The 14,364-nt window shown below is 42.6% G+C and overlaps 1 protein-coding gene across 1 annotated transcript in view; it reads right to left on the bottom strand.

Annotated features, from left to right (window-relative positions):
- The window catches only part of TRABD2A (TraB domain containing 2A), a 77,624-nt gene that overhangs the window by 13,965 nt on the left and 49,295 nt on the right, over positions 1-14,364 (bottom strand). Inside the window, 1 exon segment of the mRNA XM_049856191.1 lies at positions 2,497-2,643. Within this exon segment, the coding sequence (XP_049712148.1) occupies positions 2,497-2,643 (147 nt within the window).

Below are 14,364 nucleotides of genomic sequence, written 5' to 3'. Positions count from 1 at the left end.
GTCATGTGATGACATAGGAGACCATTTCTTGACATAAGGAGGTAAAACACAGCCATAGTTTTAGCTCATTTGATTCACGTGTTACTATAAAAATAAGTTTTAGATGAAATTATGTGTCTGAGAATTATAACTGTGATTCTACTACCAAATTCATGGGAAATCTAAAAACATTTGACTGTTTTATAAATTCCATTAATTTAAATTTTTTATTATTTTTCCATTTCCTCTTTTTCTGTTACTTCCTCCAATGTTCTTGGCAAAGATTTCAGCTGATTCAGGTACACACATTAGCTGGTTTCAGTATTTGGGTTAAGGACAGTGCAGTTATGTCTAAATTTGTGACATTCGGGGGTGATTTTTGCATCTCTGTGGCTTAGGCTAAAGCTAACACTTTGTGTTTTCTTTCCACCCTCTGGGCTGCTGGCCTCCTTAACGTCGGCCTCCCCACACCTTCTCCTGGCACATGCTCTCTCCTCCACCCAGGGATTTAACAAGGTTAACCACTACCTTAGTTAAAAATAAAATAGGACTTCTAGCTGCCTGCTTCTCCTATTGCCCAGTTGCCTCTCAAAGACCTTTGAAAGTCCTCACACTGTTATCTAGCCATCAATTTCCATTTTATGGTAACAGATCTCTTTTTGTTATTTCCTTAAAACCAAGGCCTTTATCTTTTACTGTCATCTTTTTTTTTTTTCCAGTCATGTCAATTTCCCAAAATCTCTTCCCTTCAGCAGAGCACTCACTCCCTATGTACCAGCCTTTCCCCACAGGCGACCCAGAATATGCGGGATGGCCTTCTGCTACCATCCTGCTCCACCCTGCATATTCTGGGTCATGTGTGGGAAGAGGCTGGAACACGCCAACTTCACCCTCGGGCTGCACCACTCAGCCCTGGCCAGCCAGCCCTCATTCCACAATGGCAGGCATGCCCCCTGATATCCCACATCTCCTGAAGAGACTCCATGAGCAGGACAGGTATGTAGGAGCCACAGGTAAGATATCCACCTCGCAACTGGTTCATCAGTTTTACCATTTGCCCTGAGAACTTCCAAATCCCTCCCTGTTAGCTTTTTTCTGCTGCCTCAAATTTTAATTTCCCAATTCATCTTAATCTGTCTCCCCATTCCCCCAACCCCACCACGAGTGTACACAAGAATCATCATCACCACAAATTCTACTATTCCTTCTCTTACGTATTTCTTGTTTCCTCTTCGCTCCATCCACCACCCCCCCCACACACACTTTGCCTTGGCCTTACTTCCTCCCAGTCTACCAGTTGCTGCAGAAAGTCAACTCCAATTCATGGCGACCCCATGTGTGTCAGAGTAGAACTACGCTCCACAGGGTTTTCAATGGCTGAGCTTTCAGAAGTAGATTGCCAGGCCTTTCTTCCAACGTGCCTCTGGGTGAATGCAAACCTCCAACCTTTTGGTTAGCAGCCAAGCATGTTAACTGTTTGCATCAGCCTGGGACTCCCCTTCCACACTAGACTCTCTGGAAAGCTGACAACATCTTCTGACACTTCTGTTATTAGTGAAATGTCCCCTTCCTGGGCTGATGCTGGACTCAGCTCATCTTGTCCTTCTCTCCAAGGCTGCTGTTTCTTCTTTACCTCTTCTGTTCATGCATGTTTCCTTATGGCAAGGTCCCCAAACCTAACACCCACCTGGACAGCATCACTCGCACCCACTAGTTCTCTTCTCTCTTTCCCACCCACCATCATGCATGAAGACATTGGTTTCAGAGGTGGCAACAACATGCTCACCCACTCAGAAGGTCAGCTAGTACCTGCCACTTCCACATCACCTTGAGGGGTGGGGGGAAGGGTAATGGTTTATCCCATGAGAAATTTGTTAATAAAACCATAACAAACCTCTGTCCCACCTCCCCCCTGTGTGAAGCTGCAGTCAGTCCTCTGAGGTCTGACCGCCACTTCCTTCCCTCTGATGGCCCACAGTTAAGGCCTGTCCTGTGTTTACACTGGATCCACCAGCTCAGCCACCCTCATCCAGCAATACTGCAGGATGGGACCCACATCTGGAAATGCTGGTAGCCTTCCCAGCTTCTCATGCACCTCATCATGTTCGTATGTTCCTGGAAGCCACTGAAAGCTGCAGCCAAAGTTTTGCTCCATCATTTCCCAAAAGTATTAACAAAGTCATCAGACTCAGATCACAACCAGTTTCTAAGGCTAGCTCATGCCACCCACTGCCTGAGCCATGAGTTCTGCTGCTGAACTCTTTGAAGCTTTGTCCTTCGTCTGGAATCCTGGAATCAACCCTCATCATTGCCCCTCTCGTTCCTTAAAAGTTTCATTAAAAAAAATGTCTTCCTTAGCTACAGCATCTCATTCAATGACACCTAAATCGGCCCAATTTTATTTTTAAAGCCCCTCATGACCTCATTCTTTTGTACCCACTTGCCGGTGTCAGCAGGTAATGTCTTTATTTAGTACTTCAATGCACACCAAGCTCGGCAGAGGACAAGGGCACTCACCTGGGAGCTGTTGTAGCTGAAGATGACAGACCTGAGGTCACCACAATTATAGTGTTTGATGAGATCCTCCATCGTGTAGGAGATCTGGACACTGCCAGCTCGCAGGCTTTCCTGCTGCAGGAGTGTCTGGTTCAAAGCAAAGACGACCTGAAAAAGAGGGGAGAAAACTTTAGGTCCCTTTGAAGTTCACTGACAAGACAACTATTAGCTGCCTTATTTCTTTTGTCCATGGTTTGCAACAGCCTCACCTCTGTGCTCTTTATGGAAGGACGCTGATGGTGCTGCTAAAAAAGGTGACACAAGTCCCCGGAAAATGCCTGAAGAAAAGGAGGACATCCAGTGGCGGTTCAGTCAACTCTGACTCGTGGCGACCCCAGGTGTGTCAGAGGAGAACTACGCGCCACAGGAGAACTATGCGCCACAGGAGAACTACGAGCCCCAGGATTTTCGATGGCTGATTTTTCAGAAGTAGATCACCAAGCCTTTCTTCCCAAGCAACTCTGAGTGAACTTCAACCTCTGACCTTTTGGTGAGCAGCCGAGCGCAATAACTGTTTGCGCCACTCAGGGACTTTGAAAAGGAAGACAATTCTGCCCAAATCAGCCCCACCTGGATCACACTGGGGAAACCACTTTCAGAGGGACACAGTCTACCGGGAACTCTCCCATAAGAGTGACCAAGATGGTGAGGAGACCCGAAGAGCTTGTGAGGAACAGCTGAAGAAGCTGGGGAGATGGGGCAGGGAGAGGCTGGAGACACACAGACAGACAGACACAAACAGGTTTCCACCCGGGGCAGATTAACCAGTCAGCAAGGTATGCACGGGCTTACAGTAAGCAAGGTACACACAGGCTTACTTGTGCTTACTTACTAATCTGCAGTGCACAATTTTACGTGGCTTCACTGCATCTTTGATTCAGATTCCAGATTCAAGGAATATTACAAAGCAGTGACTCTGCCTGACACTGGAGAGCTGGGTGGGTGCTGAGGAGGTTCTGTCATCAGGTGGGAATTGGGGCCAGTCACTCTCTTCAAGGCTCCGGACAGCACTAGAGATCTGTGGCATTTTCTCTCTCTCCCCACAGGCATGATGCTGACATAGAACCTTTAACAGATAACTTTCCACATGCTCCCCAGGTAATCGGTACACAGGATATTGCCTTTGCTGGAATGCTCTGTTGTGGATTGAATTGTGTTCTCCAAAAATATGCACTGGAATCCTAACCCCTATCCCTGTGGATGTAATCCCATCTGGGAATAGGATTTTCTTTGTTATGTTAATGAGGCCATGCCAGTGTAGGGTGCGTACTAAACCTGATATAAGGTGATATAATTTTTTTTTTTTAAGGAACAAGGCAGACACAGAGAGAGGCAAGCACAAATGGGGGGAATATAGATGCCACGCGGAGATCTCCAAGGACTAAGGAATGCTCCGCTTATAGAGCTGAGACAAGGATCTTCCCCCAGAGCTGATACAGAGAGCCTTCCCCTAGAACTGATGCCCTAAATTCGGACTTCTAGGCTCTTGAACTGTGAGAAAATAAATTTCTGCCCGTTAAAGGCACCCACTTGTGGTATTTCAATTATAACCAAAAAAAAAAAAAAAAACCCATTGCTGTCAAGTCGATTCTGACTCATAGCAACCCTATAGGACAGAGTAGAATTGTCCCACAGGGTCTCCAAGCAGCAGCTGGTGGATTTGAGCTGCCAACCTTTTGGTCAGCAGCTGTAGCTCACCCTAACTCTTAACCACTGCACCACCAGGGCACCATTCGTGTTATAGCAGCACTAAAAAACTAAGACATTCCCTCCACCTCTGCTGAAATACAGACAGGCTTCATCTGTCTGAGCACTCCAGCCATGAGGTCTTCAGCAAGAAGTTTTAAATTCTCTGGATATGACACACTTACAGGTCTCAAGTCAGCAAAGGATCTTACCGGCCCAACCCCATTTCTTTATCCTTTCATCCGTTCTCCTCCTCATTGTGAGTGGCTTGTTGCTTTGCTTCCCACAGGCCACTGTGGTAGTTCCCACCCATATGCGACCCTCCTTCCACACTCCTGCCTCCCTTGACAACTGTAATATTTGCTGTCCCTGTCATGTGGCCTTCACCAACGGGGGGAGGAGGGACAAATCCTTCTTTGTAAAGCCACTTCCCCCTTCTGTACAGCAGGGACCTTTCCAGCAGCGTCTCTTGAAGGCCATCTCCCCAAAAGACCTGCAAACCAGTCTCTTCTATCTTGGGACGGGAACTTCTGAGTCGCACCATGTTCCCATCCTCCCTATCCTTCTGTGGGTGACGAGCCCAAACTGAGCTAACAAATTGCTTGTTGGCGTGTAATCACGGCTGTGTCAAGAGAGGTAGATACGCCAGTTGCATGTCTGCAAATTAGGGCCTAAATGAGGAAAGAGCCTTCCACAGCCCTGCTGGATTCTAAAGCCATGCAAATCCACAGCCACTGGCTGGAATTGGGAGTAGTTCCACTGGGAATGGGATTTGCTAGCTGACTTCAGATTGCCTGGATGAACACACCTTTGGAGAGGAGGGAGGGGGACATTAGGAAACATCCACAGGTTTGCCAGCGCAGGCCAACGTATCAGACATCTTCTCTCAGTCTGATTCATCTAAACCAAGTTGCAAAGTCTGGCTGGATCACAAATAGCCACGGATGGATTTTTCTGTTCTCCTAAAGGCAATAAGTTGTTTTTTTTTTTTTTTTTTTAGTTAAAAGGCATTCAGGACAAGCACAGTGTCATGGATTGAATTATGTCCCTCCAAAATAGGTGTCAACTTGGTGAGGCCATGATTCCCAGTATTGTGTGGCTGTCCTCCATTTTGTGACTGTAATTTTATGTTAAAGAGGATTAGGGTGAGATTGTAACACCCTTACCCAGGTCACATTCCTGATTCAATATAAGGGAGTTTCCCTGAGGTGTGGCCTGCACCACCTTTTATCTCTCAAGAGATAAAAAGGAAAGGGCAAGCAGGGGTAACGGGGGACCTCATACCACCAAGAGAGCAGTGCCAGGAGCAGAGTGCATCCTTTGGACCCAGGGTCCCTGCACGGAGAAGCTCCTAGTCCGGTGGAAGATTAATGAGAAGGCTGACAGAGAGAGAAAGCATTGCCCTAGAGCTGACACCCTGAATTTGGACTTTCAGCCTACTTTACCATGAGAAAATAAACTTCTCTTTGTTAGAGCCATCCACTTGTGGTATTTTTGTTATAGCAGTACTAGATGACTAAGACACACAGGTTATCTGTCTTTAGCAGAACTTCCTCCAGGAGTTCCCAATGATTTTGAAAAATTAAGGTTTCTTGGTATTTAGAGAAGAATGAGTCATCCATTCTAATAGGCACGCCAGTCTGCAAACTGGTTAAGACTAGGTATGGGCCACATCACAGATTAAATGTGTACTTTGTTTTTTCGGTCCCTTCTCAACATACACAAATGCTATTCACATTTAAGATATTTCACCTTATTATGAGACGCTTACAAGTCCTTGCTTGAATGCTTGTCTTTGCTTTTTAGATTTGCTTTTGAAGATGAAGCTTTAAAGAAGTTTACATATTAAAACTAAGCCAATAATATTAATAATTTTCTGAGTGTTTAGGACATATCAGGCAGCATGCTAAGTGCTTTGTTTGTGGTCTCATTTAATTCTTCTAACAATCCTGGGGTGGTAACTATTTTTAAATCTATTTTAAAGGTGACAAAAATGAGGCAACACTAAGTTAAATAACTTACTCAAAGGAACGTTGCTTAGTAAACCAAGGCTGGGCTTTGAACCAAAACAGTCTAATACCAGAGCCCAAGATCTTCACCACTGAGCTGAACATGAGGGTATGCTGCTATCAAGTGGCAGTAATTCGTTTTTGTCATATTGTCTAATTTAAATTACTAGGCTTAAACTAAGGATTGAGTAACCTAAAATTAGGAGCGAGGGAAGAACAGAAGGAAAAGGGTAGAAAGAAAAGCAAATATGAAGGCATGTTAAAAGCCTTTTCCTACTCAGATTAAAAGCAACACACATTTATTACAGGTAATTTAGGAAACAGAAAAGTATAAAAAAGAAATTTTAAATTGCCCATAATTTCATCAGTCACAGGTTACAGCTCCTGAACAACATGTGAGTATACTTCCTTTCAGTACATTCTACGCAATTTTATACAGTGACTGTGTTATATACAGTCATTCCTCCGTATCCATGGATACCAAAATCTGAGGCTGTTCAAGTCCCTTATATAAAATGGCATAGTATTTGCATATAACCTAGGCATTTCCTCTCATATACTTTAAATCATTTCTAGATTACTTATAATACCTAATATAATATAAATGCTGTGTAAATGGTTGTTATACTGTATTGTTCAGGGAGTAATGACAATAAAAAAAGTCTGTACATTTTCAGTACAGATGCAGCCATCCTAGGCCTAACTACATAGTACGTGTCAGCAACAACATAACTCTTTTCTCCCCAAATATTTCTGATCTGCTGTTGGTTGAGTTCTCCGATGTGGAACTCGCAGATACCAAGGGCTAATGTGTAAAATTTAGCATCCTGAACTTTTGTGTGACAACGTAGCCATTTCTCACATGACTAAACTCTTCCTAAGCATCACATTTTATGTCATATGCCATAATTTAGTTAAACACCTTCTACTGTGAAACATTTAGATTTTATTTTTTTAAAAAACTATCATGAAGGTCATAAAGCAAGCCTTAGCAGAAGCCAAAACATTGAAATATTACAAAGCATCTTCTCTGACCATAAGGCCATAAAAGTGGAAATCAACAACAGGAAAAGCAGGGAAAAGAAATTGAACACTTGGAAACTGAACAATACCCTGCTCAAAAAAGACTGAATTATAGAAAACATTAAGGATGAAATAAAGAAATTCAGAGAATCCAATGAGAATGAAAACACTTCCTATCAGAGCCTTTGGGACACAGCAAAAGCAGCGCTCAGAGGCCAAGTTATATCAATAAATGCACACATCCAAAAAGAAGAAAGGGCCAAAATCAAAGAATTATCCCTACAACTTGAACAAATAGAAAGAGAGCAACAAAAGAAACCCACAGACAGCAGAAGAAAACAAATAATAAAAATTAGAGCTAAACTAAATGAAATAGAAAACAGAAAAACAGTTGAAAGAATTAACAAGACCAAAAGCTGGTTTTTTGGAAAAAATCAACAAAATTAATAAACCACTGGCCAAACTGACAAAGGAAAAACAGGAGAGGAAGCAAATAACCCAAATAAGAAATGAGATGGGCGATATTACAGCAGATACAACTGAAATTACAAGAATCATATCAGATTACTACGAAAAACTATACTCAAACAAATTTGAAAACCTAGAAGAAAGGGATGAATTCCTAGAAACACACTACCTACCTAAACTAACACAAACAGAGGTAGAACAACTAAATGGACCCATAACAAAAGAAGAGATTGAAAAGGTAATCAAAAAACTCCCAACAAAAAAAGCCCTGGTCCAGACGGCTTCACTGCAGAATTCTACCAAACTTTCAGAGAAGAGTTAACACCACTACTACTAAGGGTATTTCAGAGCATAGAAAAGGACGGAATACCACCAAACTCACTCTATGAAGCTACCATATCCCTGATACCAAAAAGAGGTAAAGATACCACAAGAAAAGAAAATTATAGACATATATACCTCATGAATGTAGATGCAGAAATCCTCAACAAAATTCTAGCCAGTACAATTCAACAACATACAAAAAAAATAATTCACCATGACCAAGTGGGATTCATACCAGGTATGCAGGGATGGTTCAACATTAGAAAAACAATTAACGTAATCCATCACGTAAATAAAAGACAAAAATCACATGATTTTATCAATTGATACAGAAAAGGCATTTGACAAAGTTCAACACTCATTCATGATAAAAACTCTCAGCAAAATAGGAATAGAAGGAAAATTCCTAAACATTATAAAGGGCATTTATACAATGCCAACAGCCAACACCACCATAAATGGAGAGAGTCTGAAAGCATTCCCACTGAGATCGAGAACCAGACAAGGATGCCCTTTATCACCACTCTTATTCATCATTGTGTTGGAGGTCCGAGCCAGAGCAATTAGGCTAGACAAAGAAATAAAGGGCATCCAGATTGGCAAGGAAGAACTAAAAGTATCTCTATTTGCAGATGACATGACCTTATACACAGAGAACCCTAAGGAATCCTCCAGAAAACTACTGAAACTAATAGAAGAGTTCAGCAGAGTTATCAGGATACAAGATAAACATACAAAAATCAGTTGGATTCCTCCACACCAACAAAAAGAACATCAAAGAGGAAATCGCCAAATCAATACCATTTACAGTAGCCACCAAGAACATAAAATACTTAGGAAAATCTTACCAGAGATGTAAAAGACTACGGTACACTTCTGCAAGAAACCAAAAGAGACCTACATAAGTGGAAGAACACCTTGCTCGTGGATAGGAAGACTTAACATTATAAAAATGTCTATTCTACCAAAAGTGATCTATACATTTAATGTAATTCCGATCCAAATCCCAACGACATTCTTTAATGAGATGGAGAAACAAGTCACCAAATTCATATGGAAGGGAAAGAGGCCCCGGATAAATAAGGCATTACTTAAAAAGAAGGATAAAGTGGCAGGCCTTACTTTACCTGATTTTAGAACCTATTATACCACCACAGTAGTCAAAACAGCCTGGTACTGGTACAATAACAGATACATGGACCATTGGAACAGAATTGAGAATCCAGACATAAATCCATCTACATATGAGCAGTTGATATATGACAAAGGCCCCAAAACAGTTAAATGGGGAAAAGACAGTCTTTTTAACAAATGGTGCTGGCATAACTGGATATCCAACTGTAAAAAAATGAAACGAGACCCATACCTCACTCCATGCACAAAAACTAACTCAAAATGGATCAAAGACCTAAATATAAAATCTAAAATGATAAAGATCATGGAAGAAAAAATAGACAATGTTAGGAGCCCTAATACATGGCATAAACAGTATACAAAACATTATAAAGAATGCAGAAGAAAAACTAGATAACTGGGAGCTCCTAAAAATCAAACACCTATGCTCATTCGAAGACTTCACCAAAAGAGTAAAAAGACTACCTACAGACTGGGAAAAAATTTTTAGCTATGACATTTCTGATCAGCGCCTGATCTCTAAAATCTACGTGATACTGCAAAAACTCAACTTCAAAAAGACAAATAACCCAATTAAAAAATGGGCTAAAGATATGAATAGACACTTCACTAAAGAAGACATTCAGGTAGCTAACAGATATATGAAGAAATGTTCACGATCATTAGCCGTTAGAGAAATGCAGATCAAAACTACAATGAGATTCCATCTCACTCCAACAACGCTAGCATTAATCCAAAAAACACAAAATAATATATGTTGGAGAGGCTATGGAGAGATTGGAACACTTCTACACTGCTGGTGGGAATGTCAAATGGTACAACCACTTAGGAAATCAATTTGGTGCTTCCTTAAAAAGCTAGAAATAGAACTACCATAAGATCTAGCAATCCCACTCCTTGGAATATATCCTAGAGAAATAAGAGCCTTTACACGAGCAGATATATGCACACCCATGTTTACTGCAGCACTGTTTACTATAGCAAAAAGATGGAAGCAACCAAGGTGCCCATCAATGGATGAATGGATAAATAAATTATGGTATATTCACACAATGGAATACTACACATCGAGAAAGCACAGTGAGGAATCTGTGAAACATTTCATAACATGGAAGAACCTGGAAGGCATTATGCTGAGTGAAATTAGTCAGTTGCAAAAGGACAAATATTGTATAAGACCACTATTATAAGAACTTGAGAAATAGTTTAAACTGAGAAGAAAACACTCTTTTGTGGTTACAAGAGGGGGGAGGGAGTGAGGGTGGGAGAAGGGCATTCACTAATTAGATAGTAGATAGGAACAACTTTAGGTGAAGCGAAAGATAGCACATAATACGGGGGAGGTCAGCACAACTGGACTAAACCAAAAGCAAAGAAGTTTCCTGAATAAACTGAATGCTTCGAAGGCCAGCGTAGCAGGGGCAGGGGTCTGGGGACCATGGTTTCAGGGGACATCTAAGTCAATTGGCATAATAAAATCTATTCAGAAAACATTCTGCATACCACTTTGAAGAGCGGCGTCTGGGGTCTTAAATGCTAGCTGAGCAGCCATCTATGATGCATCAATTGGTCTCAACCCACCTGGATCAAAGAATAATCAAGGACACCAAGGACACAAGGCAATTATGAGCCCAAGAGACAGAAAGGGCCACATGAACCAGAGACTACATCATCCTGAGACCAGAAGAACTAGATGGTGCCCGGCTATAACCGATGACTGCCCTGACAGGGAACACAACAGAGAACCCTGAGGGAGCAGGAGAGCAGTGGGATGCAGACCCCAAATTCTCATAAGACCAGACTTAATGGTCTGACTGAGACTGGAAGGACCCTGGTGGTCATGGCCCCCAGACCTTCTGTTGGCCCAGGACAGGAACCATTCCCGAAGCCAACTCTTCAGATATGGATTAGGCTGGACAACAGGTTGGAGAGGGATGCTGGTAAGGAGTGAGCTTCTTGGATCAGGTGGACACTTGAGACTATGTTGGCATCTCCTGCCTGGAGGGGAGATGAGAGGGTGGAGGGGGTTAGAAGCTGGCGAAATGGACACAAAAAGAGAGAGTGGGCTGTCTCATTAGGGGGAGAATAATTGGGAGTGTATAGAAAGGTATATATGGGTTTTTGTATGAGAGACTACTTGATTTGTAAACTTTCACTTAAAGCACAATAAAAATTATTTTTAAAAAACTATCATGAATAATACTATCTGTGAACAGAAAGTTTTTTTCTGTTTTCATATTCCTAAGACCAGGACTTCTTCTTTGTTTCCAACCTTGGCATTCCAATCACCAGTAATTATCAATGCATCCTGATTGCATGTTCGATCAATTTCAGACTGCAGCAGCTGATAAAAATTTTCTATTTCTTCATCTTTGGCCCTAGTGGTTGGTGTGTAAATTTGAATAATAGTCGTATTAATTGGTCTTCCTTGTAGGCGTATGGATATTATCCTATTACTGACAGCGTTGTACTTCAGGATAGATCTTGAAACGTTCTTTGACGATGAATGCAACACCATTCCTCTTCAAGTTGTCATTCCCAGCATTGCATTGGGTAAATCTGCTGCAAAGGACCTCTTCAAGGTGTTGAAGAGCAAAGATGTCACCTTGAAGACTAAGGTGCACCTGACCAAAGCCATGGTATTTTCAATTGCATCACATGCATGTGAAAGGTAGACAATGAATAAGGCAGACTGAAGAAGAATTGATGCCTTTGAATTGTGGCGCTGGCGAAGAATATTGAATACACCATGGACTGCCAAAAGAATGAACAAACCTGTCTTGGAAGAAGTACAACCAGAATGCTCCTTAGAAGCAAGGATGGTGAGACTGCGTCTTACATACGTTGGACATGTTGTCAGGAGGAATCAGTCTCTGGAGAAGGACATCATGCTTGGCAGAGTACAGGGTCAGCGGAAAGGAGGAAGACCCTCAACGAGGTGGATTGACACAGTGGCTGCAACAATTAGCTAAAGGATAGCAAAGATTGTAAGGATGGCTCAGGACCGGGCGGTGTTTCAATCTGTTGTCCACAGGGTCGCTATGAGTCGGAACTGATTCAACGGCACCTAACAACAACAACAACAAGACCAGGACTACTGAATCAACAAATACAAACTATTTAAAAGATTCTGAGTTTTCTTTTTTCTAGAAACTTTTTACTTTTTTTATTAAAGAAATGTAATTTTTTAAAAAATTTTTTAAGTTAAACTAAAATTTTTTAAGATTCTCCATTAAAATACATAAATAAGCATTAAGTAGTACAACAGAAAATGTTCCCAAGCAAATTTTATAAAGAAGCCCAATCTTAGCTACTACTCCCTCCCCCTTCATTGACGTGCCCCAGCAGCACACCAGGGAAATCATGTGCTGTAACTGCACATGTGCTGTTCCCTCTGCCTGGAATATTCTTCCCACCTTTGTCCACAAGTAAAATACATATCATCCTTTGAAAACTCAACCAAAGAACCCCCTCTTCGGGGGAGCCTCCCATCACTAACTCCCACTCATAGCGAGCTGCCATTTTCTTTTTGCCCAGAGTACATCTTGTGAATTTTCTTTTTGTCACTAGCTGCCATGGAGTTAGCCACTGACTCGTGGCAACCCCATGCACAGCAAAAAAAAATGCCACGCAGTCCTGTGCAATTCCCATGACCAATTATGTGATCCACAGGATTTTCAGTGACTGATTTTCGGAAATAGATTCCCAGGCCTTTCTTGCTAGTCCATCTTAGTCTGGAAGCTCCGCTGAAACCTGTTCAGTATCCTAGCAACACACAAGCCTCCAGGGACAGACTGTGTTGAGGTGCTTTGGCCAGGAATTGAACCTGTGTCTCCCCCATGGAAGGTGAGGATTCTGCCACTGGACTACCCTGTGAACGCTCCCACCACTAATCTCACTGCCCCGTTTTTATCTCCTCAGGGGCAGCAGCTATCACTATACCTCTGCCACCTGGCACACAGGACCTGGCACGCAGCAAACGTTCAACAAACCTTTAGTGAGTTAATACATTTTAGAAATGCTTCCATCAAGATCTAAAGTCTGAGGCAGATGGCGGCTCATAGGACAAGCCTGGCAAATTCCCAGCCTACCAAGCCAAACAGGAAGCATTTCCAGGAAAGCCAGACTCGCTAGTGTTCACTTCTACTTCTCAAAAAAGTAAAAATGGCTGAGAAATTAACAGACTGCCCTCTAGGACAGTTTGAGCTTACCCCACCCCACCCCACCCCTAGACTCACATTTTATTTGAGCTTATGCCTCAAGCAGCTTTGGGAGTCCCGCATTTGGGCTTCTTCCTTGGGTGCTTGTCCCACCCAAGCCTCCCTTTTCTAAGCTCCCATATTCTCCCCTTGTATCAGTCAGGTATTGTGTTACGATAGCCAATTAAACCTGAAATCTCAATGTCTCAGCCCGTAAATGTTTACAGCTGACTCATGCAAAGTCTGATGTGGGTGAGTGGCTCTTTCATCCACCTAGTCCCTTAGAGATTCAGTTCTTTTTATCTTGTGACACTGCTGTTCCATTGTATAGTTTCCAGGGATGCCATAGCAGGGGAAGAGAATGAACATGCAGGTGACCTACCAGCACTTAAATGTCTCAGCCTGGAATTCCCACATTTCATTGGCTAGAAGTCCCATGGCCTTGCTTAATCTGCAAGGGGCTGGGAAATGTAGTCTTCTCATGTACCAGGAAGGGGTTGGGAACCAGAAGGAGGTGAACACAGTGTTGACCACAACCCTCTAACCTTAAGGAGGCTTCAATCCCTTAAACTAAATCCAAGAGATCATGAAGACTCCTCAATCCTTCCCCATCTCCACAGCCATGAAAGGTTCTCTGGCTCAAAAATGTCATTTCTCATATTTGCCCTATTAAACAGTAAGCCTCAAAACTTCAGCTAATATCTCATAGACCATCTAAAGCTGGTTGCCCAGTTGTGGTCATTCCCGGTCTGCTATTCCCTCCTTTGGCACACTCGGTCACCCAGGGTCTTTCTCCACCTTTGCTCTTAGTTCAGCACTCAGAGAAGCTTCCCCTGACCTCTATCTAGGTAGCCAGTGTCCCACCCTGGCTCCTGTCTAGTCCATTATCCTGTTTTATTTTCTCCGTAGTTGAAATTTCTCACTAGCCGAAATTACCTTCTTCATGCCATCTTCCAAGCCTGGACTGGACATGCTATTGGGACGTC

The sequence above is a fragment of the Elephas maximus genome, chromosome 17 (genome assembly GCF_024166365.1).
Source record: "Elephas maximus indicus isolate mEleMax1 chromosome 17, mEleMax1 primary haplotype, whole genome shotgun sequence".
Lineage (NCBI taxonomy): Eukaryota > Metazoa > Chordata > Mammalia > Proboscidea > Elephantidae > Elephas > Elephas maximus.
This window is presented reverse-complemented; position numbering and strand designations above follow the sequence as displayed.